The 27614-nt window shown below is 40.0% G+C and overlaps 1 protein-coding gene across 1 annotated transcript; it reads right to left on the bottom strand.

Annotated features, from left to right (window-relative positions):
• Positions 1-481: 481 nt before the first annotated feature.
• On the bottom strand, positions 482-27614 carry gnas (GNAS complex locus). Its single transcript, XM_069693832.1, has 12 exons — positions 26410-27614; positions 21488-21560; positions 16146-16200; positions 15886-16005; positions 10496-10593; positions 5872-5926; positions 5342-5415; positions 5122-5180; positions 4900-5020; positions 4135-4265; positions 3389-3456; positions 482-3158 (listed from the first exon to the last, which is right to left on the bottom strand). Exons 1-12 carry the CDS (start codon positions 26546-26548, stop codon positions 3012-3014), a joined length of 1140 nt encoding a protein of 379 aa, XP_069549933.1. The 5' UTR covers positions 26549-27614; the 3' UTR covers positions 482-3011.

Genomic DNA, 27614 nt, shown 5'->3' with positions numbered 1-27614 from the left:
ACAGTGAAGGCTAAAATGTTCTTTTTTTTTTTTTACCGTAGTCTAGGCAACTGATCTGAAATGTCAAAAAAAATAAACAAATCAGGAGTTATATTTTCCAGAATAAAGTTGGATATTAAAATCTTAATACACTTTTTATGTTTTTTTTTTCTCAGGAGCTGAATGCTGGGAAATGTTACATCAGTTACACTATTAAAGGAAGTGAAGTCATTTTTTTGTTTTGTTAAACCTGAATTTTCATTGTTGAGCTTCAAAAGTGGAGGCCGTCCTGTCAAACAGACTTTACAACTTTCATCGTCGGCCCATTGAATACTGACGAAGAGGAAATTACAAGTAAACGAACAGGAAACTTCACTTCCTCTCGGGTGGATTTACAACTCTTCCAACTGATAAAGATTTAGGGATAAGATTGCACAACAGTAAAGAATAATGTTGCCAGTATCTGTGGGTGTGTTTTTATGTGTAATGACAGACCTGTTGCTGTCTGCACCAAAAAAAAAATCTTTATTTCATAGAGCTCCTGTTCAGAAAGTAGACCCATATTTGATGTACACATTAAATGAAGACTGGGGCACCGAAACGAGAGAGATGCTAATACTGTACAGGCCGCCTCTGCTGTGCAAGGCTAGCCAGGAGGACCCCCCTCCCCCCATCAGAAAATGAACTAAAAGTATTTTGTCATTTTTTTTTTGCAAAAGAATACAATTTGTGTAGATACAAGCAATGTTTTGCATCTGTCATCGCCTGTTTAACCCTTCAAAATGCTCTCTGCAGATGTCAACGGAAGAAAAACAAAAGAAACCTGAACACAACTTCAGTTGAAAGGATTTAAGTTATAGCAATACGCACACTATCAAGTGTACAATTTGTCAAGGTTCATTTGATTCTAATAAAATACTTTTTTTAAAACCCATATACATTTCATATATTTATCTTTTTGGGGTATATGGATCCAAAAATAGACATTTAAATCATAGAGAGAATGGGAGGATAAGGGGAAGAGAAATAAAACTACATAAGCTACGAATGGTTGTCCGCCATCTCTGAGGAGAGAGAGTGAGGGCGGAGGAAAGAGAGCAAGATAGAGAGACAGAGAGAGAAGTATAAAGAGCAAAAGAGATAGAGAGAGACTGAGACAGAGAAAGACAGAAGGAAGTAGCAGGGAGGCAGGGAGTTAGGAGGGGATTGGCCAAGCTATACAGCGCAGTATGACACCCACTTTAGCTCATTACACACGTACAGTCGTGATCAAGGCACAGGGATCTTCTAAAAGTTATTTTTTTTCAATAAAGTTGTACAAAATAATACATTTTACAGTCTGTAGAAGAATAATAGTTCAGCAGTAAAGTAAAGACAGACATACAAAGGAGCAAGAGGTCAGGGAGGAAGGAGGAAAGATGGAGGAATGATGGAGGGAGGAATGGCAGGGAGGTGTGAGCAGGTTGTTTGACCACGAGTAAAAAAAAGAAAAAGAAAAAAGAAAGAGTCCTGTTTGTTGTCGTCATCATCTTTTTTTTATATATATATATATTCCAGGAGTATTATTTATACTTTATTTTTTTCTTAAAACAAAAGAGCACTGCCAGGAAGGTCAAAGTGCAAAATGGGAAGGTGGTGGTGGTGGTGGGGAAGGACAAAATGAGAGGGGGTGGGTGTGAAGATGGAGAGCGAGTAAAACTGAGAGGTTGGAAGAAAAAAAAAAAGAGGAGAGAATGACAGACAGAAAGAGTAAAGATAAAGAAAGAGAGCGCACAGGGCACAATGGCACAAAAGTCTACACAGACAAAAACAGCTGTGGAGACAGTAGAACAGGATGAGAGTTCTCTTTAACTTATATGGTACTGTACTGCAGAAGGATGCTTTTTGCCGTCCATTTAAGTTCCATAAAAGTTGGCATTTTTGTTTCTTTTTTTGTTTGTTTGTTTTAAACTCGTATATCCTCCTCACATTTTTGCTCCACTACCAGCAAGGCAAAGTCAAGTGGCAAAAACAGTTCTGTGGAGAAGTCGTTGTCGTCCCTGTCAAACGTGTCCGAGCTCCATCAGAGAAATTCACATCAGTCGGCTCTGTCCTGGTTTGGTGAACCCCCCCCCCAAACCACCATCCCCATGAAGTCTCACCGACACACCCGTGGGTCCGTTTAAGTCTGTGGTGACGCTGCTCCTCGGGGCTCAGCCTGTTTAAACTCAAAGCACTGTTCCTGATATATCAGCCGGCACCTCAACGAGCCCGCCACTCGTGGACACGTCAGTGCGGATTCACCCTGGGTTGTGCAGTCTAGTAAGAAGCAGGTGTGATACGTTTCTGTGTGCAAGCAGAGGCTGTGGTTGGATTCAAAGATGTCCGTAAGAGAAAGGAAGGTTTGGTGTACATGGTTCGAGTCCTGAGCACAGTGCTTTTTCTGTTTTTGTTAAAGTGTTTTGCTCATCTGTTATGATATATTTATTCTCTATTTGCAGTGATTCAACAGATATCTCTTTTCCAGTTGCACCGAAGTAGTAGCTCTCTTCGATCCCGTCAAGCGGAATCTCAGCTGCAGCTCAAACTCTCCTCGCTGCAGGAAACTCAGTCCAGACCGGGCCGCTCTGGGTTTTTAGAAAGATGAAGGTTAACGTGTATGGGGAGGATACGTGATGTCGCAGTGTGAGGAGCTCAGAGTATGGCTGAAGGTGGAGATCAGAGTCTGTTTATCCGTCAACCCCTCAAACCCATCCATCAAAATACCTCCTTCTACATCCTGTAGGGAGTTTGCATCAGGGGAAGTTCAGGGTTCAGGGTGTGGTTTTTACTGTGTGTGAGTGTGCGTGCGTGTGTGTGTGTGTGTGTGTGTGTGTGTGCGTGCGTGCGTGCGTGTGTGTGTGTATGTACGTGTGTGTGTGTGTTGGCCTCCATTCAATCACAAGAGCTCGCACCCTTCTGTGGAAGAGGAGAGTTCAGAGCCTCAGGTTTCAGGGTCATTTCATAGTCCGATCTGGTTTTAGGTTTTTGGCCAAACACCTTTTCGTTTCCCATCACAACAGCTCGTACTGCCGCAGGTGCATCCGCTGGATGATGTCTCGACAGTCGTTAAAGACGCGGCGGATGTTTTCCGTGTCGACAGCGCAGGTGAAGTGGGGGTAACAGTAGTGCCTCCCATCCCCGCTCGCTGTGCTGATCCTCTGCAGAAGGAGAAAGTAAAACATAATAAATCATTCACTGCATATAAAACAAACTCACACAGTTGTCCAATGACTGGTTATCTCTGGTAACAATGTCTATTATAAACCAAGCAAGCACACAAATATATACCAAAAAAAAGTCTCTGTCTCGCCATATTCAGCTAACAAAATGAAACTATATTTTTGTAAATTAACAAAAACCTCAGAAGAAGTAATACCGATGAACTTACCAGGAACTCATCTCTTATGAAGTACTTTGCTCTTGTAACACGTGGGTCTTCTCCAGGCTCTGGTGTTGCTGACAGAGCAGAGAGGATAATTAGACTAAACATTTGTAACATGAGCCTCTCAGGTGGAGACTATTCAAACACAAATGGATCACACAACGACCAATCTGCAGCTACATACTTATGATCTGAGTAATTATGTTGTAAAAAGTCATTTTCTATGGCATTGTGATCAGTACAAGCTCACAGGTGCTTATCAAGGAGACCTATTGTGGTAAATGACACTAAATGCACTGTCCCTCACATATCTAGGTTTTTTGGATAATGGCCCGTCAAGAGTTTGTGTTTGTATTTGCACAGCTGTTTTAATGCAGAACTACATACGGAGAAGCATCACCTGACAGTAAAAAACACATCTCTGTATGATGCATCCCAATTAAAGCACACAAGTGTTTCTGCATGCTTAGAAAACTTAGTTTTCCTCTCTAAACTGGGACATATTTGGCACAAGTGGTGGAAAACTGGGACATCTTGGTATTTTTCCAGGCCAGAGACCAGTTTACAGCTGGAACTGAGGCAGTCTGGGATGTCTGATGCTCCTATTCAAATGGTATGTTTTCCCACAAAACCTCACAATGATTTTACAGCATTCTGGAATTCTAATTTTCACATGTCCCTGGATAACAAACAAATAGTCGTCGAAGGTCAAAGTGTCTGTAAGTGGATAGAACTGTAGTAAAACTGCTCACCATCATCGGGTGTGGTGTAGCGAGCAAATTCTGGAAAGTATTCTTCGATTTTGGACTTCCCTGCCAGCACCTTATCTGCCAGCAGGTCCTGTTTATTTAGGAACAAGATGACAGAAATGGTCCGCAGCCACCTGAGGAGAACAAAACGCTCCGAATTAAGATCACATGGCGAAATATCAAACTGTGCCTGAATGTGAAGAGAGGAATGAGAATGAATCCTTGCTTGGAGTTGGCCAAAGCAAATCCAGACAGAAAGTGACAGCTCTATTAGGAACTGACATTTCGTGTGTAAAGAATTTCCAGAGAAGATTAATTATTCACAAAAGTCTATTTCATCACAACTGAAACCGGCATCACACAAGATGTAATAAATTCGGGTTGTCTGGATTCAGTACTGACACATTACATTAAGTGACACCATGTCTGCTGAGATGTGAAACACACCGACAGACATCTTGGTTATTTCCTGCCATTCTGCAATTTTTATTTGCTTAAATGCCGCTGGATCTTGTAAATAAAAGTCAGCTCTTGATTTGGTTTGTTGCTAGGGAACCCCCGCACTTGGCTTATGTAATCATTTAAGAGAAAAAGCCGGCTGCTTCACAAAACGTTTCCCAGCCTTGACTCCAGGTGGGATTGATAACTATCATCTGTCTGCAGCTATGAAAAGCTGATGCTCTGTAAGTAAAACACAAGTTTCAGAGACACTTTTCACACCAGAGTGCCAGAAATCAACAGGCGGACGTGGACAGTGCCTGTCTTCACCTGTTGTTCCAGATGTTCTTGAAGAGGTTGAGGGCCTCCTGTAAACGGTTGGTCTGATTGTCCTCCCGGATCACCATGTTGTAACTGCTACTGGCCACCACGAAGATGATGGCCGTTACATCTGAGGATGAAGGGGGATGAACAAAGATAAATCAGACACAGTGAGAGAAAATGACACGAGCCGAGTGAAACGAGAGGAAGCAGAAATAAACAGAAAGTTACCGTTAAAGCACTGAATCCATTTCCTGCGTTCATCTCTTTGACCGCCAACATCGAACATGCTGTGTGGATCAAACAAAAGACACTAGAGTAACCATGTATAATACTGCCATCATGTGGGGGAACTTAGATTATTAAACCGATTCATTTGTTTATACCCTGAACCAAGAAATCATCACATACAAGGTGAATTCACTGCTCTTTTCTTTCAGCTTTTACTTACTGGAAATTAACTTTGTCGACTTGGAATCTCGTCTCAAAGATCCCTGAAGTCAGGACTCTGCACCGCAGCAAATCCTGGTGAACACGACAGGACAATGGAACAAAAGGGCTATTAGGATCTTAAAGATAATCTACAGGATTTTGAATGCTTGCACTGCAAAATCTAAGGCGGGCTTTTCACTGAACAAAGTACTTCTACGCCGTGAACTTGTTTTCAAGAAGAGAGTGAAACACTTTATGGAAGTGGGACATAAGGCTTGTGCAGGGCAGCTTACAGGTAAAATGACAACAAAAGATTTCATAGTTTGGGCAGTTATGTTAAATCTAAATAAATGAAAATACCAGATTTTATACCAAACATGGGTGTGCACTATTAAAATTGAGCAAAAGAGTTTTTAAAGATGTCGAACAGTAATATAACGCGTTTAAACATTTCATATGGACCCCAGTTTCAAACATACTTTCTCTTGAAATACCATGAAACTGCTACATAGTGAACAGTGGGTGATATTAACTTTGTGGCTCTCCCACCTGGTCTGTTGGAGTGTAGTCACTCTGTTTCACTATGTCGATCTTGTCTAGAAAGCTGAAGAGAGAAAAAGGAGACAAAGAGGTGAGACAACAGGTACTGAGAATATAATATTGATCAGATAGTAGCTTCATATTGTTGAAAACTTCTACAAGTGCTCAGGCGGCACAGGTAGTAACAAAAAAAACTAAAATGTTTGAAACATGACAGTGTACTTCTTTGAAAGGAGCTCCACCTCTTAAATAACCTGTTGCATCAAGTCAAAGGTCCACTCATATGTAACACCCCAACTAGGACATATACGAAATACACTGGTTGGTTTTTTTTTACTCGTAGGTTATATATATTGTAACGGCCGTAAACACAACATACTGAACCTAAATGAGATAGTCATTTGCTCTGCACGTGATCTTAAAGACAGAAGCTACTTATTCAACAGGCAAATGGTCTGCATTTATATCTTCTACCTTTCTACCTTCACAGTCTGGGCTCGCCTGCCATTAGGAGATGTGACACCACAATTTGAGCATGCCCGTTGTTTCTTTGTGGAACGAGCATGCGCCCGGGACAACAACAAAGGCAATAGCGAGTATGTAAGTAGTTGACCAGTTCAATAAATAATTAGCGACTACTGTTTTGGTATTGTTTTTACCACCAAATTAAAAATAAGCTCACCACGAATGCTCAGAATTTTCTTCTTAACGTATTTAATGTATCAGTGATGGAGATTTAAGGGCCACCTAATGGCCCGGCATGCTTGTTTGAGTGTTGGTCGTCGGTCCCTTTAGTGTTCCTGTGTGTATGGAGATAGTTTGAAAAACAGTCGTGTGGATAGATTTGTTAAATCGAGGGGGAAAATATGAGTCTTACAAATGATCGGTGCGGACAAGGTCTAAATTACGTTTAGCATCACTGGTGAACGAGTTAGCAGGGCAACGAAATGAATCAGACAAATACAAAAGAGAAAGTGTAATGGGCAAACAATATAAAGGCTTTAATCATGTGCTTCAACAGAGAAGGAGAGATGAGAGGTGAGAGGAAGAAAGAGACAGAGAATGAAAGCATCCTGGTGTCTGTCTGACATTACATAGCAGATTTCAAAAATAGCTCCCGAGCACACTGGCCTGCAGCATGGTTACCATGGAGACCCAACCACAGGCACTATTAATAGTCTATCAGCTCCCAATCTCGTGCAGCTGGAGTAGCTCCAGAAAGAAGACAGACAGACAGATGGAGATGGAGAAAAAGGAAGACAGAGGAGGAGAAGAAGAAAAGCAGGAGCAGGATGAGTTTGGTGGTTTTTTTGTGTGCTGGATGTGAGTGAGAAGAGGGAGGGAGCACCAGGCTGGACTGTACCATCTCAACCAACTGAGGGAGAATTGTGGGGGGAGAGCTTTTCCTCATGTAAACTTTAAAAAAAGACAAAACCAGTCTGAAGTTCTGAATGAAACACAGGTAATATTCACCAAGAGAGATTTTTTTATGGTAAAAAGTAGCTGAGGCTACAGGCTCGTGGTCGAGAAGTGAGCAGTGAAGGTATCCTCGTCAAACATCCCCCCTCCTCCTCCTCCAAACATCCTCTGATCTGTGGATGACTCAGCCTCGGCCATGTTTGCTCCCAAAAACTGCAAACTGCAAACTGCTGCATGACTTACATGACTGCTTCATTATAACATTTCTCTACCGTTTTCACCTGCTTTTGCTTTGGAAATGATAACTGGACACAACTCTGCAAACAACTCTGAACTGTTGAAAACAAATTTAAGATACATTCATGTGATCTTAAAACAAACAAAAAAAAACACCCTCGTGTTATGCATCATTCAAATATTTAACATCGACCACGACCAGTGATTGTTGCCTGAACTAGTTCTTGATTAGTCCTAGTTTGTCCACATTTGCTGGGATTGCTCCACACTCCCACAGATAATAACATACAGTACATTGGCAACTGACATGGAGCAAGCATGTCACTAATTTCTGTGCTATCTGTACACGGATTTTAAATGCCAGGAAAGGAAATACACAGAGGAAACTCCTGCAGTGAAAATCTTTTCCTGGTTTCACCATCTTTGCCAGAGTAAAATAACATTTTCAAGTTACAGAGGGAGGCTCAAATCATCTTTCTGAAGTCTGTTTCTTCATGGGTAGAAAGCTTGTCATGGTACCCAACAGCTGCCACTAGATGTTACTGAAGAGCCAAATCTATTACCACCTTTTCTGACTTTACATGAACTGTTAACTACTAAGAAATTAATTTGTAATATCCCAGTCAGACCAAATTGCAATTTTACCATGTAATTTTCAGACTCATCATTGCCATGTGTGAAAGAGTATTGCAATCTGTTAACAGTGAGGAGGAGGATGACAGCTGTCTCACAAAGGCACCCAATGTGCACGTTTAGTATACCAGCACTACACTTACATCTGAAAGTTGTCTTCTTAAGGTTCTTAAGGATGATATCTTTGTTAATAATAACATTAAAATAAATAAATTACAGCAATAACAGACCCTCAAATTCAGTCCCGGGTTATCGGCAGTGTATTATACATGCACTGACGTCGCCTCCGCTAATGTCACAAGACATTCTTACAGTTTTATGAATTATAATTTTAGGTGTGTGGTCTTTAGGGAAACTAAGCGGTGGTGCTACATACGGCTGCGCATTAGGAAGAGTATGGCAATACGATACGCATCACAATACAAGGGTTATGAGGCAATATGTTACATTATTTTGCTATACTGCAGACAAGGCAATATATCACATATGTTAAATTTAAGTGGAGGAGAGTTGCCATAGTATACGCTACTTTCTGTCTCAGTTTATGTTGTTATGTTGTAGTAGAAGAGTCAAGCGGCTGAAAACACAGATATCTAACAGGTTTAAACACAACACAGAATGAGCCACTGTCATCTGTGAATCTTTACGCATAAAACTATTAATTAAAAATCAATGTGGTGCGTTTGAGAATCAATACAGTATCGTAAAACATAATATTGCAATAATCAAGATTCTACATTAAGATTCGTATTGACTGGCTGGACTTATATGATCAGGCAGCATTGATCACCTCTGCTGACCTTGTGGTCCTCTGCTGTCTGTGTTCCTCCTATATCACAGGGTGTAATCCAGGCCACTTTCAGGAAATAAGGCTAAAATGCACAATTTTATGGATTTTACAGAACGAAAACAATGCTGACATGTGACAGCCAGATCATTCTTATGAATGGAGAACTCGGCTTGTGTGTCCTTAAATGACATGAAGACTCAAATAGATAAAGTCACAGGGATCCCAATGAGCGTTACTCCCCCTGATATCATGCCAATCACAACTAATCAGTTCTTAAAATATCAGATTGAAAAAAAGACCTCCTATCAAACACCAAATACATAAACATATTGCATATTCTCTATATCTGTGAATGCGAACCTTCATCCAGCCAATAACTGACCCATGTAACTGGTCCTCAGAAGTATCTCATGATGCACATGCAGCTGAACATGCAAGTATTTTAGCACCACAGAACCACGAGGAAACCCCAGGCACAAACCAAATAAAAAACATGTTATGTTAAGTTAGTGTTCTGTGAATGTTTAACAATGAGGATTGTTTATTTAATATTATATTTATTTATTTATTTTCTTTCTTGCTGGTCTCTGCTGTTCCTTTATTGTCTTTAATTCTGTGTCTTCCGTATGTTTTATAGCTACACATTTTAATTGTGTGTTCAGAAACTTTTAGATAATTATCTTTGCACCCTGGTCAGGAGAAACATAATCTCGTTCCACTGTACGTGTATTAATATGGATATTAATGACAAATAAATAAACCTTTAGCCTTGACTGTCAGAAAAGGAATCTTGTCTTACTGAAGTTCTTAACATGGAAATATAATTGAGGCGGTTCAAGCGGTAGGGTTTCCCAGTATTTGTAATGTTGCCGGTTTAATCCCCGGTTCGCGATAGTAGGTGAGCACCTTGCAGGGCAGTCCTGTTGCCATTGGTGTGTTAATAGGAGGCAAATTGTGAAGAACTTTGAGACCACTTTGGTGAAAAAGCAATGTAGAAGTACAGACTATTTAAAAAAAAAAAAAACTCATACTGTAAATCTTTTAAATTGAATATACTTTAAAAAAAAAAAACAACAGGAGGAAGCTTGAGGTTAAAAAGTATTTCGCAAGTCTCGAGCCACAAAACCACAAATATTTAGCTGCAGTTAAACCGTTTTCTTAACTCATTATTATGACAAGTAGTGTTATAATGTACTAGTTAATCAGTAATAAATCAACTGCACCCATAAATCCGATATTATGGCAAATTTAATCAATACCACCTTCACAGTCAATAAATAGGAAATACTATTATTGCCTTTTTTTCATCCAATAATTGTATCCACTGCTGTATGTTCTGTAAATTAACATTTTGTTCATTTAGATGTCTTACTTTGATATTTTCTTCACTGGCTGTAGAGTATGCTCTGATCTATGTATTCTTTGTAATTGTAAAGTGTACTGGGACCATGTGGCTTGGTGATTTTACACAGTAAGGTAGCGCTGATGAAAACTAGTGCACCTCGGTGTAAAAGTCACATCACCATGAAGTGAGGCTGATGGAGAGTCACTTACTATTGTGCACAGTCGATTAGCTGGTACTCGTTGGATCTCTCGTAGCACGCCCGAACCCCCTCGTCCTGCCACAGTGTCTTCGCATGGTCGTAAAACTCCTGAGGAGGGACGAGGAAACAGAAAAAAAAAAAAATAAGAGGCAGAAGACAGAACAGGAGAAAACTGATGGAGAGACATAAAAGAGTTACATATTCATTCCTGCTGCTGGACATATCTACTGACTATCTGACACACTGGTCACAAAGTTGTTTATGATGAAATTACAGAACACAAACTGTTCTGTCTCATGGAAGTTTAAATGCCAGATTAAACCAACAGCTGATATAAGTGCAGTGAATCAAAGATGCAAAGTGTTCCTACAAGCAGGAGATATTCTGTATCTTTACTATGCGTATTACACTAAATATGACCCAGGAAAGAAAAGAGGACAGGGTTGTCTGTCGTCCATGATGTGTCTGAGGGCACCGGGTGCTCAACGCCTTTGTTGACACCACATGCAGTGTACGTTGTGCCTGGGCGATGCCTGCGTACATGTCTGTAAAGGTAAATAGGGGTGTGGGCAAAGAGAGGCACCTCGACACTGGGACATGGTAACGATTCAGTACTTGACTTCTTTTTGCTTTCCTTATGCGGAGAGAACGACAGGTGTCCCTCTGCAGATTTAATTTATAATAGGAAATGGAAAGTAAAAAAAAAACAACAACAAAGGAACAAAAGTGGTACACACTGGCTTGTTCCAAAAGTGAAACAACATGCCACATAGTCAACAACACAGGATCATCAGAAAGACACAGTTGCAACCATGGAGTCCAAACTCCACCTTCTTTATAAATGCACATCTATATACTGTACTTAGCCCATTTTTTAAAATGAATCTTTCAGTCCTCTCTTAGGAGGAAGGCTCTCTAATGGCTAGATATTCAGACATTTTGATAAGTACACCAATAAAATACAGTTTCTTGTTTTTGTTTTTTCGATTGTAGAGGCTTGTGTTAACTAGACTACAGACATCAATAATTTTTTCCATTACTGGTAATAGGGAAGTATCTCTGTTAAGTAGCAGAGGTGACTGCTTGTAGTTGAAAGCAACCCGTTTGTGATTCTTTTTTCCATCTGCCAATCCTGACAAGTGTGCTGAGCAATATGACAAAACACCTCATCTCCGTTCTCGATATACCTGCTCACTGAAGCTTTGCCCTGCGTAACAACATGAATAGTATCTGGCGATGTCATTTTTTCTGGTTCTGACAGCCACGTGTTTCCAGCTCTTTTCCGTGCTTCACCAGCTTCATGAACGGGGTCTATTTTTCCTCACTGGCTTGCATTTCCACTTGCAAATGTAAATGCCTGTAATTACCGACAGATTTTTCAACTATGCATTTCCTTTAGTCCTGACTTTATCTTAACACATATATCAGCTAGGGAGCACAGGCTCCCTTTTTTGTAATTTAAATAAATGTAATGTAAATGTAAATTTGTAATGTAAATGTAATGTAAATTTTTGTAGTGTAATGACAGCAGCTGTGCTGTTATATACCGACATTTAAAATAAGACATTGAAGTTTGCCCCTTACTACTGGTATTGGTGGTTTCTAGTAATGATAGTATGACGCTTAGAAAATACGACAACCGCCCAACTCTATTCGGTAGATTTATCAATAATGATTATTAGTTGTAGACTTAAAAGCAAGTATCAAATATGTTGACGTAATGATGCAGATAAAGTATAAACCAACTAAAGTGACTCGGCAGCGTGTTTATTTATGTGCAGACCAATCATGCAACTTTTTGCTTCTAGAGCGGGAAATACAGTCGCGTTTCTGTTTCACACTGATACAACTTGTTTGTTCAATTATATAGTTTTATATATAAATCTATCTATATATATATAGTTTTATATATATATAGACATATACTATTTGTGTAATGATATGCTGAAAGTAATCCATTGCTTTGTAAAGCATAGCAGGATAGTTACTGTCAAGTGCACAGTCATTGGAAGACACCAAAGTGCTGCTGTGATGATACATTTGTCAAACATGAACATCTTCATTTACACTGCAAACAAAGAACTTTGTCTTTTGTTCCAGGTTCAATAAACTCAGCAGCACATAAAGGTTTCTGAACAGACACAAAGCTCAAGTTTCAGTTATCAACAGAAATTTCCATTAATGCATTTCACTAATCAGTGCAGCCCTTAAATTATCATATAATGTCCAATAAAATATGAAATCACATTAGCAAGCAATATCTTTTTCCTTCAGGTAGACCAATAAATGGCCCGTTTCTACCCGTGAACGGTGAAGTACATAAATGTTACTGAGCTCACAGAGACGTTTGAATTTTAGTTAAATTCTGCTTCACACAAGGCTTGACATTGTCATTGTTTTAGCCCAGACAAAATACTGTTCATTTAAGTTTGCAGCAAACAGATCATCTGACTTTGTACATCAACAACAGGTTGCACTGAGCATGACTATTATGCTGATTGTAATCTATTTTTAACAAAATATAAAAGAATAATCCATAAGAATAAATCAATTGTAAAAAAAAAACTGGGCTTTCACTTCACTGACTGAGATCTTTCAATTGTTTTTCAGGTACGTTCGATGGTTTAGTTTAAAGTTGAATCATTTGGTATTTAATGGATCTATAATGTTCTGTGTTGCAATTCACCAGTTAACAAAACCCCTGAATGCAAGACGCATAATCAAAACAGACCACACACGATTTACGATCACAATTATTACGAAATCCAAGCTCTTCTCCCTGCTGAATTAACACCAGTAACTTCCTGAAAAGTGAGATGCTCATCCAAAATAAAACTTTAAATATCTGAACTGTTCGGCAATGACATCACAGTTGAACCGAAATTAATACTATCTGCATTTCTTGCAATTGATTGCTGTTTTAATCCTGGTTGAGTTTCCATTTCCAGATAAATTAACAATGTGTGAGTGTGCCATCATTACTTCCAGTCAGGACTACGACACGCACGCACACAGACCACAGACACACACACGCCATTGGAAGGCAGAATACACTTTCGCCATCCTGTTTTATAACTTGGAAACTATGCCGTGCTCGTCATAAACAAATCAACCAACCCAACAAGTGAAGCCAAACAGCGAACGTAAACAAATAATTTCTTCCCAATAGCTCAGCATGAGTGGAATTCATTAGGCAGCCGGGGGATTAAGTGGTTAAAGAGCGCATCCCGTATGTGAAAACTCAGATTTGATTCCTGTAACCGCCATGTGTCTAAATTAATTGTTGCTGAGTAAGACGGCCATTTGCCGTCTGCTCATTAGCTATAAATCACTCAGGATAAGAGAGTGAGCTCAACGGAAACCATGTCAATAAATAAATTAATAAATCAATGTGTCTGGTGAAGATGGTCATTTGACTCCAACACAGCAGCCTCTCCTCTTTCTATATTTTCCTCAATGGGTTATTATCACCCATGATATTATAAAAAAGTCAACTGGCGTCTTCAAATGTTTTGTTTTATTTGATCAACAGTCCAGTTTGATGAATAAAAGCATCAAAAGCTCACGTGAGACGCTGAAACCAGCAACCAAATGTAAAACGTCTAATTAATTACCAGAATCTGAGCCAGTTCATCTTCTGATGATTAACTAATCAGTTCTACACCTGTTCACCGCTGCTGCTTCAAAATGCCGCTAAACCTGGAAAATGTGTCTTTGATTTAAATGTCGACGGCCTTCTAGTGAGAGAACGAACCCTTGTCATCAGCATCATCCCTTACATGTAAAAAACAAAAACAACTCTTGTCATCATGCATTTCTCCATGGCAGCAAACTCATCATGTGTTTACACACAGACCGCTCATTTATAATCAGTTATGCACTCTGAGAAAATAAAATATTTAGTCTTATTCCCTGGATATAATGCTTTCTCTAACCCCCCTTGATTCCCAGTAACTGTCACATTGCACTGATTAACCAACCGAACTGAGCAGCCGGGATTTCTCAGATACGACATGTGACATGATCGATCCCCGTGAGGAGGTCGGAGTGTGGCAGCTTAAAAACAGAGGGCTCGAAGCATCAAGTGTTTTGCTCAAGGACACTTCAGCCGGCTCGATGCACTGTAAAATATAATTTAATGGAATCAACCCATCTTTTCTAGTGAACTTAATGAAAATGTAGAAGTTTATTTCTGGTTAATTCAACTTAAAATCATGTTCTTAAAAACAAAACTAGCATATTAGCAAACGTCTCAGAGTTCAAACTCTCCAGGGACTCTTCTTTCTGGTAGTTTGAAGGAAGCAGACATGATGGAAACTTGAATTATGAAGTTAAACAAACAAATAATTAACAGTGTGTTACTTTGACAACTTTGTTGAAGGTCACCATCTACGACTGTTTAGAAAGAAACAAGAGTCTTTCAGTGCCTAATGTCCCCCATAATCACCAACATATATTAAACTCAAGCAGTTGCACTAATCTGCGTTAATTAGCAGGCGAGTCAAAATACTCATTTTACCACAACACAGGGACGCTGAATATGATCTCTGTAACTGCTTTTACGTTTTTGAAAATCAATTTCTTAACAACAGTGTGAACCTTAAAAATTCAAATCAGTTTGTTTGAATAAATCATTCAAACAAAAACAGACGGTGTGAAAGCCTCCATTTAAAGGCAGAGTGAATTATTGAATTAAGCCCAGTCCCACAGGTATTTCTGGATAAAAAGTGACACTCTGAGGTTTAGTCTCTTGGCATGGACAATTAGTTAATGACAATGTCCTGCTGAGAATATTAAAGCCACACAGACATTACCCACCGGGTCATTGGTAGTCCTCAGTGTCGGTGACACAGTCAGTGCCTGTGTCAAGGGATTATCACCTGGGATGTTGAGACTATTGCCTGACATCATCTACAGAAACACACACCCGGTTGCAAATGTATTCTACCAGCAACAGCAGCTGAGTATAAACAGGGCATGAGATGGTAAGACAAGTTATTAAACCAACCTTAAATTTACCATCTAGCCCACATTTTGGTTCTATTGTACAACTGTAAGTGCAGTAGATGAGAATTTAATCACATGGTGGTAATAATGAATGGTAAAGCTGCTGAGGCCAACAAAGTTTTTTTTTGTCATATTTTACGACAGAATTAGCAGTGAAACAAAAACAACAAATCCCTTGAATCACTTACATTAAATGATGACACTGAACTATCGCAACGGGAACCACTGGGTTCAAAATATGTAAAAATGAAGTTGGGGAATCACTGTTGTCTTAAACAGCAAGTCTGACGATTACCCCGGCAGAAACAACCCAGACAGTAAAAACATTTTCCTTTAAAACTGCTGCAAAGAAAAATACTTCCGAGTGTGGGTGTGTGATATTGAACTACTCACATATGGAAACTCAAAGTCCTTCTGGTTGACGAGGTTGAGGATGTATTCGATCCGGTACTGGTTCTGTGGACATGCCAACTGCACCGGCGGTGTCAGGGTGCTCATAGCTGTTACTATGGTCTGTGACAAACACACACCCAAACTAAATATACTGAAGTGTCTGTGACACAAACACAGCAGATGAACATGATTTCTGTATATGGAAGACTACAGGGCTGCTATCCACATCTCACTTGTCTGACATGAACACAGCCACTTACCTCAATAGCCTCTTTAATATTATTCTTGATGTCCTGGATTTTTTGCTTTTTCTCTCTGAAACAGACACAGAGGTTCAGAGACATCATGTTAGGGATCATCGGTGTGCAGCCTCGACATATTACAGACATAAGTATCTTGACACCAAAAATATAATCAACATACATATAGAAAGAAATACAGTTTGACTGAGATTCTCTGCTTTTCTTCTTCAAACCCAGACACACATTATGGAAAAATAACTGATAACATCCTCAGGGGTGAAGAGTGAAATGCAATTCATAATTTCCTTTTTGGTGTAACACACCTTTAATTTAATAATTTTATGTGCTAGTGTTTTCTTCTGTACGCAGTGTTAGCTATTATGCAGATTTTTTTTAAAAGTAGGAAACATTCATGCAAGTGATCGCTTAATTTTCCAACTGAGCCAAACAGCATCAACTGGAAGTGGACAAAAAACATCAAAAATCATACAAAAAACATGACTGTAAAATGCAACTGCACCAAGTTTGAAATTGTCCAATAATACTCCACTGAAATATTCGGCCAATGTCAGGTTTATACAAACACCAATTGCCATCCGGTGAGTCGCTCTAGGATCAAACAGGGGAAACAAAAATCTGTCCACTGGCTTTTTCATCCAGTGCAGGAAACCAGCGATCATCTATTCTGTTAATAATAGTTAAGCTTAGCTATCAACTATTGTTTTAATAGAGTAAAACAAACGTAGAGAGAATGATTTCCATGCTACCATGACAGGGTGCACCACAGTGCACTGCATTAAGTTTGTTTTCGATCTGGAAGGGTAAACAGACCTTCATTGGCACGCGTGGTAGAGAAACGCTGTCTGTCTGCTGTGAAGGAGCACTGTGTGTACAAGACACGTGGACTGTCTGTGACAGAAATGTTTCTAATAAAGGCAACCAGAGAGCCAGTGAGTCTCTCCTTCACCTTGAGCCTGCCGGGACAACAACGCATTGTGTTTACAATAGTTCCATGTCAGTGACAAAGGGCGAGATGAGCCTCTCTTGTTCTGTGCAACCAGTGATACTGCTGCATGTGATTTGGCCACTCAGATATCTGACATTCAACATTTGCTCTCTGGCTGATGAATCCAAAAGGTGAATATGCAAAACAAGATGATTAATGTTACAAATACTAGAAAACGTTTCTTCTACAAATGTGGCTCGGTCTTAAACCATAATTAATGGATACATTCCAACCGAAATATTTTTTGCTGACAAGCCAAAGCCATGACATCACATCTGGGATAACCACTGCTCCACTAGCTGCAGTAACTCAGTGCAATCTCATTTAGCATTTCTGTTACGAATCTGTGTTAAAAAAAGAAAAGAAAAAAAGGTGAAGCATGTTCCCCGAGATTTCTTTCCATATTCTCAAACAAACCACCTGCGAGGTCACTGCGCACCAAGAAACAGAAGAAACAGCAGGAGAAAGAGAGGAAAGAGGGGTAAGATGGAGTTTATTGGGTTAGGAAGGAGATTGAGAAGGCCCTGTTTACATTTTCAACCTGATAGTCATTAAAAATCACATGGTTGTGTGCACACTCTCTAGTCCTGAGAGTGCGACTGCTCTATCATGTGGTCAGATAGAGAGGGGAAGGCACGAAAACACAACACAATGGTGATGATGTCTAGTGTTACGTTAAGGTGAATAAATGCAGACAACAAACGGGTGAAAAGCAAGTGATAGCGACTTTAAAGATGGGTGTGAACTCAATATCACAATAATTCAAACATTTCAATACCAGTATTGATACCTTGATCTTGATAGCGTTTCCTGAATGATACCAATTTTATAAAATAAATTTTAAGAAAAAGAAAATTACATTTCCCATTGCGGTACAAATTTTTTGTTTCCATGCAGTTTAGAGGGGGAGAGTGCAGATTATTTTCTGTTACTACAATTTACAGTTCCCCCCTAAAACAACTCGCATGCAAGCTCGTTGCAGACGCTAAAAACCCGGCTGTGCACAAAGAATCCGGCGTTACTGCAGTTCACACAACTCGTTTGAAACGGAGGGATAGTATCTTCATGGGCCCCAAGTAGATGTCTGGAAAAAGCTGATAAGATTTACTCCTCTGTAGTAAAAGTTATACATTTTAAAGAGAAAACTACCTTGTCTGGATGTAGCCTCAGTATTGAAATTTGTTATTAAACAAGGCACTTTTTGATTCTAGGTAATATCGAAGCTGTTCAGTTGGTTGCATAAAAGTATCGAGGTTCGCTTTCCAGCCGTACCCATGAGTGTATAAATAATGACACGGCAGCATTAGGCACTGCTGGATGAATTCATGATTGTGGCTGTGACTAAACATTGGTAATTAATGTATCCATTTTTTCCTTTTTTAATTAAGTTATGAATCATACCATCAATAAAACATGAAAAATAGTGAAAAATACCAATCACATTATTACAAAGCATTTAAAATGGGTCAAATTACTGATTCCAGAGCTAAAAGCCTAAAAATTTACAAAGATTAAAAAACAAATAATATAAAAGTGATTGAATGTGATTAAATGACTCCTGCATGTGAAAGGGATTTTTTTACAGTCCCAGAGAATTACCAGCAGACTGGAGTTCCTGTCAGCTGTGTGGGGCCTGTTCTCGTCTTTCAGCTCATTGTGTTATCGCCACAAAATTTGCTGGTCAGATTCAGCTTTTCAGTTTAATCACAGCTTTCCCCCCCCCCCAAAACAGAAAAATGTCCCACATGTCTTAGTTGTTGACCACTTCACGGCTACAGTGATGAGGCTGGCAGTAACATGCCTTGCCCAAGGGCAGCTCAGTCACGATTGTTCAAAGAATATGGAGCGCTGAGTCAGCTATTCATTAATTTTCCAAATCAATTGGAACCGGCACTCTTCCGGTCACAAGCCAATTATTCTGACCGTAACATGTTACCACAACACTCAATCCATTCACCCCAAATCCTTCATCACAGGCGTTATTGAACCCTTCAAGTCCTTAATCAGCATATTTATGTGCTGCCTGAGGACCCAGACTCATTAAAACATATTACTATGCTCGTCATGTGAAGACCCACAAGCGACTGACCTGCAAGATTGTTGTTCTGACTTGAACAGCTCTTCATAAACAAAGTAGATTCATTGTCACACATTGACACCTGACCACACACACTCAGTCAGTCAAAAACGTACATATGGAGAAACTTATGTGGAAGAACTCCAGTTTACTCCCCATGTGGAAACAAAGGAGCCTTGCAAGGCTTCGTAAACAAAACAATCAACCTCATAATCCAAGTAATGTCACATATAGGTGATTTCAGTGATGAGGTGTGCACTTTGTTCATGATACCCACCCATACATGCAATGGCAGACGCATATATCACACACACACACACCCACACTCACACACACATCAGTGTTGTGGAGTCACGCGCTGGGTCATATGCTCCCGTCTGCCTTAGGTGGTGATTTTCTAGTCTAACCTTGCAAAGACGGCTACATCCGCACGATTGAAGATAAAATGAGCATCAAGATTTTTTTTTTTGGCTTAGACTTGAGATCACGATTCCCTCTCACGATTTCCCCCCCCCAATATAAATGTTGAGTGCACCCATCACTCAATAATAAAACTTCAAATCCAGGTTTGACAGAAATCAAACGGTACAACTTATTATCATTGATGAACTTGACAAGAACACCAATTATTTTGCTAAATCATTACGATGTCTGGTAGTTTTCCTTGTAGCTGTGAGCGGTCCAGCAAGGTGCATCAACTTTGGACAACAAAAAGGGAGCGCTCTTGTTTTTCGCTGAAATGCAGAACATTTGCAAAACCTTTGAAAACTTTTTTTTTTTTTTTCTGTCTCTCTCTGACCAAGTTTAGTTTGCTTACTGCTGGTTTCTGCTGCTCTGCACCAGGTGGTGGAATGCAGCATTGTTATTGGCTTAAGAAAAGAGTGGGAGCACTCGTTTTTAATGCAGCGGATGTCCCAAATGAAAATGTGTCCGAATTGTTGCCGTTTAGAAACGAGATTGTACAGGGGTATGAATCGAAATTGTGATTTTAATACGATTAATTGTACAGATCTGTTCCATCCATCCATACATGCCAAATCACTGTCACAAAGAAACACACACACTGATAAAACGTTCCTTTTTCCTTCCTGTAAGAACCACAACTTAAGGATGTGACTTGGAAACCAGAAATAAAATGAGAGCAGAAGAGGTTTGAATCTTTGATAAGAGATAATTTAGAGTTGCTTGTCCATGAAAAATGAAAGTCTAAAAACAGTCTAATCAAGTTTTTTTTTTTTTTTTAAGAATTCAAGAGGCTCGTTTTGCTGTGTTTGGGTAACCGGATTGGTGCTGAAACAATCTGGTCCAGAAAGTTTAGATAAACACATGGAAGCATTACGAAAATACAATTCTCACTTCCCACAATATATCTTTGCAAAGAGGGTCTGCTACGCTGATTTTCCTGAGAAGCTTACACTGTGTTACATTATGTATTTTATATGTTACATCGTGCCTATTCCTTTCTACGCCTCATGATCATTTACTTACTAAATACACTTTGTTGTCTTCACTAACTTAAACTGACAATTATTACTTGCATTCAGGTGAATGCAATTCTCCTAAGAGCAGCAGTAAAGGTTACTAGAATACTCTTCACTTCATCCTCTCTTTCTAAGTGTCTAGAAGAATCTACTGTGGCCGCAAAAAAGGCCTTCTCTAAAGGTAGAGTTTGGTTTGTCCTTTATGGGCACATGTCGGTGCAACATGAAGGACTCGGTGAATGAGAGCCCACTCCCAATGTAGAGCTCATTTAAAGGTAACGGAAATACAAAGATTCTTAGTTTCACGCGTTTATATCAGAATGAAAACATAATTATGAATATTATATTTGATTTCTGCGAATAGATCCCCCATCTTCTACACACTGGTCGTTTAGGCAGGTGTTTTTGTTACACCACCCTGGTTCTGTTGTTATGATGTGGGTCTTTGATTATATTGATGAACATACTGTAAACCTGTGCATTTTTTTCCCAGGTTGTCTGTAAGTGAAATGTTACAGCTCTTACTGTCAAAGTATTCATCACAGAAGATGCACAAAGAAACACATTACTTGGGCTTTTTAGGGCCGCTTCAGTGAGATGAACACGTCAATTTCAGATATATGAAAATGATGAGAATTGACAAATGTATTGTTAAACTGGTCTCTGTGAGGGTCTGAGGAAGAGCACGTTCTGACTGGACTCGAGTGTTTCCAAAAGACAAGCCAACAGGGTGGAGCACTTAGCAGATACCGCTCATCCTCCGCCACTTCTGTTCCTTTACTCATATCATACTCACTCTGCATTGAAGCCATTGACATGTAGGATCCTCATCTGTTTCACTATGGTGCTCTTTCCTGACTCTCCAGCCCCTGAAAGAGAGAAAGAAATATTTACACACAGTACTGGGATATAGAAACAGGTTTGTCTGAAGGATAAATGCAGTAAAAAAAAGATAAAAAGCTGCTCTATGGAAACTTTTCAATGGACAAAAAACAAATTCATACGCAACTGTGACTTTTTGGGAGGAGAAAACTGGAGACAGAGGCAAGGACAGTGCTGCATGTCATGGCTGAAATAATAAACCGGATTATTCCACTAGATACCATGATCACAATTACAACACTAGATTTTTAGATGTAATGATGACTGCCTCTAGACGTTTTCCAAAAAAACAAAGTTTAAACATTTCCTTTCAAAGTGGTGCTTGTGTTTAACACAATACAAACACACTAAGTTTGGCATGTTGGACCAAGCAGAAAAATACCACCAACATAATTCATTCTTGTCTTTGATCGTTATACGACTGATTTTGAGACGTATATTTCAATGTGCGGTTTCCAAACGACTTTCCGACACCAGTTGAAATTTGCATAATAATGTAAGATCTTGTGTGCGCTCGTACAGTCAATACTTCATCTCGGACCATTTAACAAACTACAAATTCCCCTCTGCAAATATCTGAATTCCCCTCCCACTGCTGCTGCTAACACCCCTCTTCTAACACACATCTAGTTCAGAGGCTCATTATACGTCTTTATGTCCTGTGGATAAAATGTGGTGACAGGGTGCACACACAAGTAAGAGGAACATGTGATCATGACCTGTTACACAGCCCTGTGCAAAGGTTTTATACACCTTACATATTCAGTTTCCACCATGCTGTAACCACAGAGACTTCAGAGCTGGACCAGAGTCATTCTGCAGCATCACAACCAACCAACGAACGAACGAACGAACGCACGCACGCACGCACGCACGCACGCACGCACGCACGCACGCACGCACGCACACACACACAGTCAGTCAGTCAGTCAGTCAGTCTGGGATCACACGACGAGACAGAAGACACTGAATCCACAGAGGAACTGGGGCGAGCTCTGCAAGATGCTGAACGACCTGCCTGCCAAGCACCTTGAAAAAACTGGGCTCGAGTGAACCGAGGAGAACTCGCTGCGCGGTTTTAAAAAGGCAAAAAAGTGCTCAAACCAAATACTTCATTAATTTTGGTATTTTCTGTTTACTTCATCAAATTAGTTGATCATTTACAAAACTTACTTGAAACTTGCTGCTCAGTACTGTACAGAGCACGGTCTGTGTGTCATGGACTTTTGTTTGCCAACAAACTGAAAGTGGTAGCATGTAGCGTCGCCAGGCAGCGAGCTGCACTCTGCCGGTCTGTGGATGGACGGTCGGCTTCTGCTGTGAGAATGAAACTCGCAGCTCTCGCTCTGTCATGTCAAACCTGCAGTGTGCACGACTTCATGTCGAGTGAGCAAGTTAACGTTCAATGTTTACAAGTTGCAGCTCTTTTGCACTGCCTCAATACCGCTCCTGTCTCAGGCCTTTCTTTTCCCCATTAAGCCGTCTCATACTCTTTATCTAAATATGACTTTTACATTGGAGTGAGGATCGGGAATTCATGGCTTTATCTGAATGAAATGAATTTCTTTACTTGAGCAACAGATTACAACATTTTGTACATGAAGTCAAAAAGCTTAAAAATGCGTCAATTAATTAAACACAGTGTCTCCTGAGTGAAGATAATGAGACCAGATCTTCACTAACAATAATACTGTCTTAATATTTTTGCTCTGCACAATAATCTAATAACTGTTCTAATTTGAATCTTACACATTTTTAAGATGTCCAACAATTTAAGGAAGAGAATGCAGTGTTTGAATTAACGTCAAATGTGCTCCATTTTAGGGCAGTATTGAATATTTTGAGCTGGAAAATTGTCTCAATATGTGACTCAGGGAGATGTTTGGATGGACGTACGTTGTTTTCTGTTCCTTTCACTTTGATAACTTTGAAAATAAGTTATTGTAAAACGCAGTTAAAAGCAGTCGAATTTCAGGTAAGAATAATCTCAATACTAAAGATCAGACATATGTGACATTTTAGAAAGAAGAATTTATTCTCTGCCGTCTTGGCTCTGATGGTGAAAGCAACAGTCTAAGAACAGCCATCACCTGATGCCATGCAAAGATTAAACTGTTTGACTTGACTGGCAGTTTGCAGTCATTTTACATGAAGACAATTTAGCCGCATTTCCCGTCCATTTGATGGATTGGTGGTGGCCCAGCATATCATCTGACAAGCCACACGCAACCATTTTGATGGTTTAAGAAAGCTACGCTACATACCATCAAACCCTCAAATCTGACTGATGACCTCATGTCAGTGTCAGCTCTCCTGTTTCTCTCCCATCTCCCCTTCTCTTCCCACACTGCGCTGTCTGATGAAGCAGAGACGTGTTGAAAAGTAACAGCATTACAAAATAAATCGCTGGACTTTTAAGATGCTATAGGAGCCTTCACAACCACACCAAACCTTTTACAGCATGAGTCATACCTCTAAAATGGTGATAGGTCAAAGCGTATTTCTAAAGTGAAAGTTCGGTGACTTGTACAACACATACCTAAAATAACAAATCTGCATGTAACTTGCATCAGATGAAATGCAGAAGTAGCAAGTGCTGAGGTCAGCGTAGGTTAGGGATGATACTATAATCTGACAGGTTTCTGGAAAAGAAAATAGTAATTAAAAATTGGATTTGTAGGCATGACTGCTGGTTGACTTGGTCACTCTTAAGGATCAATAATGAAGAATTTAAATAACATAACTCTAGAAAGTATACCGGCAGCTCACAAACATTTGTAGAGCTTCGTGCACACATGATTGTCCCTTTGATTAAAATGTTGTGGCCCGAACAGCCGAAAATAATGTGTGCAATGAGTTTACTACCAACTTCACTTCAAATGTGGACTGTAATTAAAACTTTTGAATGAATCTCAGGTCAAATTGGAACAGAAATGTAAAAAAGAAACAGATTTAAAAATGCACCCAGTTTTTTTTTTTTTTGCAAAGCACAAACAGACTCAAATATGAAGACATCACAAGCAATAAGATATTTTAAAGATGCATAGATTACTAACCTCCCTTTATTTTTTTAGATCAGGGCATTTATGCAGAATGTATTACAAAAAGATTAAACATGAGGAAACATTTTAAAAGTAACTTATTGGATAAATGGGAGGGACATCTGAGAAGTTTATGGGTTCAACAACTTATCCTCAGGTCTATAAAGTTTATGTTGGTTATTTGTTTGTCAAAAACTTGATGTTAAGTCATTAATTTTGGCTAAAAGTAATTATGTCTTTGCTATAAAATCTGTCGAAGTGCTACTGCTGCCCTTCAATAGATCACATACTGTCTCACCACTCTTTTGTTGTTGTCACATTTCTGAGTGAAACACGCCCTGCTAACATGAGCTACAAGCCTATTAACACTTCAATTAGATGATCTGCTTAATCCAATGAAACTGACCATTTAATCCAATGACCAGCTCAGACCTGTAAAATCCAATCATGCTGAGCAACATAACTAAACGTTGCGCAAATTCAAACCTGTTGGACATACATGCTGCATATGTGTTGCTCTGCAAATAGATGACCAACATTTGGGCGAAAACACCAACAGCACAAATGCTGAAGAATTTAACAGGTTCCTGGTTTACCACTTCAACTGTTTGATAGAAATATTGATTGCACTACTTCAGAGACAGCATGGATACAAACCGAGCACAAGGGCTGGCTTACATTTGAGTTACATGGAGTTTAAATTGTGAGTGACCCTTTCACGCTTAATTCGGCTTTGTTCACTCTTTCAAAATATCCTCCAAAACATGCAAAAACACAAATGACAGCCTGAAAGTCCAACAGTCAGCATTCAAGTCAGACTAGTAGATCATACAATCAAAAGGGAGCTAACTTCATGGCAGACATCTTTGTTTAGTTTTTCATGTGGGTCTTGTCCTTCTGCTAATGTCACCACAACTTCCTTCATCAGAAATACTGGCATGTCATACCATGCAAACCCTCAACGGCCATTAATCAAATAGTATGGTTGTTTCAAGGAACAGCACAACTTCTTAGAAGTAATAATAAGCCTGTGAATGGACATTCAGTGAGGGTACAGAGGCAGAGCATGGCAGGGAAAGTTAGACACTCTTATTTGTCTCTTATGTAATGAAAGAGACCCAGCCCACCTCCAGTTCACTCTCTCTCTCTCTCTCTCTCTCACACACAACCACATGTTGAGTCTTACACGTTCATTTCTTCATTAACTGAGTTTCAGTGTGTTTTTCTTGTGACAGTTTGGGCTACAAACCCACAAACTGGCATGCAATGTAAAACTAGTGTTAGTTTAGCAAACTTTTGAGGCCTACATGCATGATGAGGAGTGAAATGAACACTGTTCAGCATGCTGTGCTGTCCCAAGCTGATATAGATTACATGTTGTTAAAAAAAACAAAAAAAAACCATTAATAAATCAATTATAAATAACAATAAACCCCATTTTGATTCATGTCAGTGCTTGTTTATCCAGTGCGGACCACTGGCACCACCTCATATGTTTACCTCTACATTACTGTGTACTCTCAAATCAATCAATGGATTCTGCGACAGCATGTTTTGGTGTTGGTCGGTGTGGACTGTCAGTTTGACAGCAACGTGCTGAAAACCCAGAACAGAGCTGCATTTTGAGCCTTATGCAATGGCAAAGTCACACTGTTGACAATGTTTCCCAAAACAACATCCCAGAAGGTTATGGAGGGAGGAAGCAGGAGTCTCTATCTTGCAAACTCAGAGGCCTTGCCTGTAAAGCAGCTGGCAGAGAAAAGGGCAAGTTAATAAAGACGCAAATCCAACTTACCTAGAAGTAGTAGTCTGTGGGTTGCTCTGTATATCTGTTTGTCCTTTTGGAGCTGCTTCTCTATCTTTTTGTTTGCTTCTCTTTGTGACTTCTCCTCATTTCTCTGGTCTTCGGTCTTGCTGTTGCCCAAACAACCCATCTTCCCGCAAGAAAAAAGAAAAAAGGGGGTCCAGGGGAGGAGGAGTGGAAGAAGAAGTAGTAGTGGAGGAGGAGTGGAGGGGGGGTATGTAAAACGAAAAATAAATAAAATAAACTAGTCTAGATCCCTCGTGTGACCCGCGGATTTGGCAGCAAAGTTAACCACATCTACACCGTTTCACGTCCCCGGCCTGCTCCAAAAAAAAAACCTGTCCTCCGTGTAGAAATTATGTGTCCATAACGCGGATTTTGCTGTCAGAGAAAGGGCAGGATACTGTTGCTGACGACACGGAGGCCGCCTTCTCCGTTTGCTGATTCCTGCTCGGGCTTTTTCCTCCTTCACATGCAGTATAGTTTGAGGGTTTTTTTTTTAGTCCAAACACCCTCTTCCCCACCTGTAACGATGATAATTGTAATCCACAATGCGTGTTATGACACCGAAAAGCGGGGTTTCACCTCAAACGGAGGCAGAAGAAACAGCCTAATTTGCATCTCCAAAAGCCCGGGTCTTGCGTCTCACTGCTGCCCGTGACAAGGAGCCGAACTCGGCGTGTCCGAAAAGCTCGCCCGTGCTGTGGCGCGGCTCGTTTCCGCGTCGCCTTTCATGATAAACCTTTCTATAGGTGTACACTTAAACTCTTTATTTCTCTGTCTCCCCGACGGCTGTCTTCGTCGGGGACCCAGCAGGAAGGAAAATAGTATTTTACACCCAAACGAGCTACATGTGTGATATTCTCATTGCTTCCGTCGTCATCCGGCTCCTTCTCCTTCTCCGCATCAAATCAAGCCGAGACAGCTCCAAACTCACTGCGGTCGTCTTTTCGCCTGGTTGCTCCTCCACTTCCAACTCAGAAACGACCCAGTCTCCCCCGATTTGTCCTCCTTATTTCTGTGATGGCTGTTCCTTGTGTTTTCTCCTCCAAAGGGCCTTCTCTCTCTCTCTCTCTCTCTCTGTCTCTCTGTCTCTCTCTCTCTCTCTCTCTTTTGTTGCTCAAATGTGTTATCAGCTCCTCACATCACCACCGAGCCTCCAAAAAACTGCGCACCGATAGACTTTCTTAAATTCC

Source organism: Brachyistius frenatus, unplaced genomic scaffold (genome assembly GCF_029030835.1).
Source record: "Brachyistius frenatus isolate BFR_SWC_R1_liver_20210118 unplaced genomic scaffold, ASM2903083v1 Contig_16, whole genome shotgun sequence".
NCBI classification, from domain to species: Eukaryota; Metazoa; Chordata; class Actinopteri; family Embiotocidae; genus Brachyistius; species Brachyistius frenatus.
Note: the sequence above shows the minus strand (reverse complement) of the source record. Positions and strands in the feature narration are given on the sequence as shown.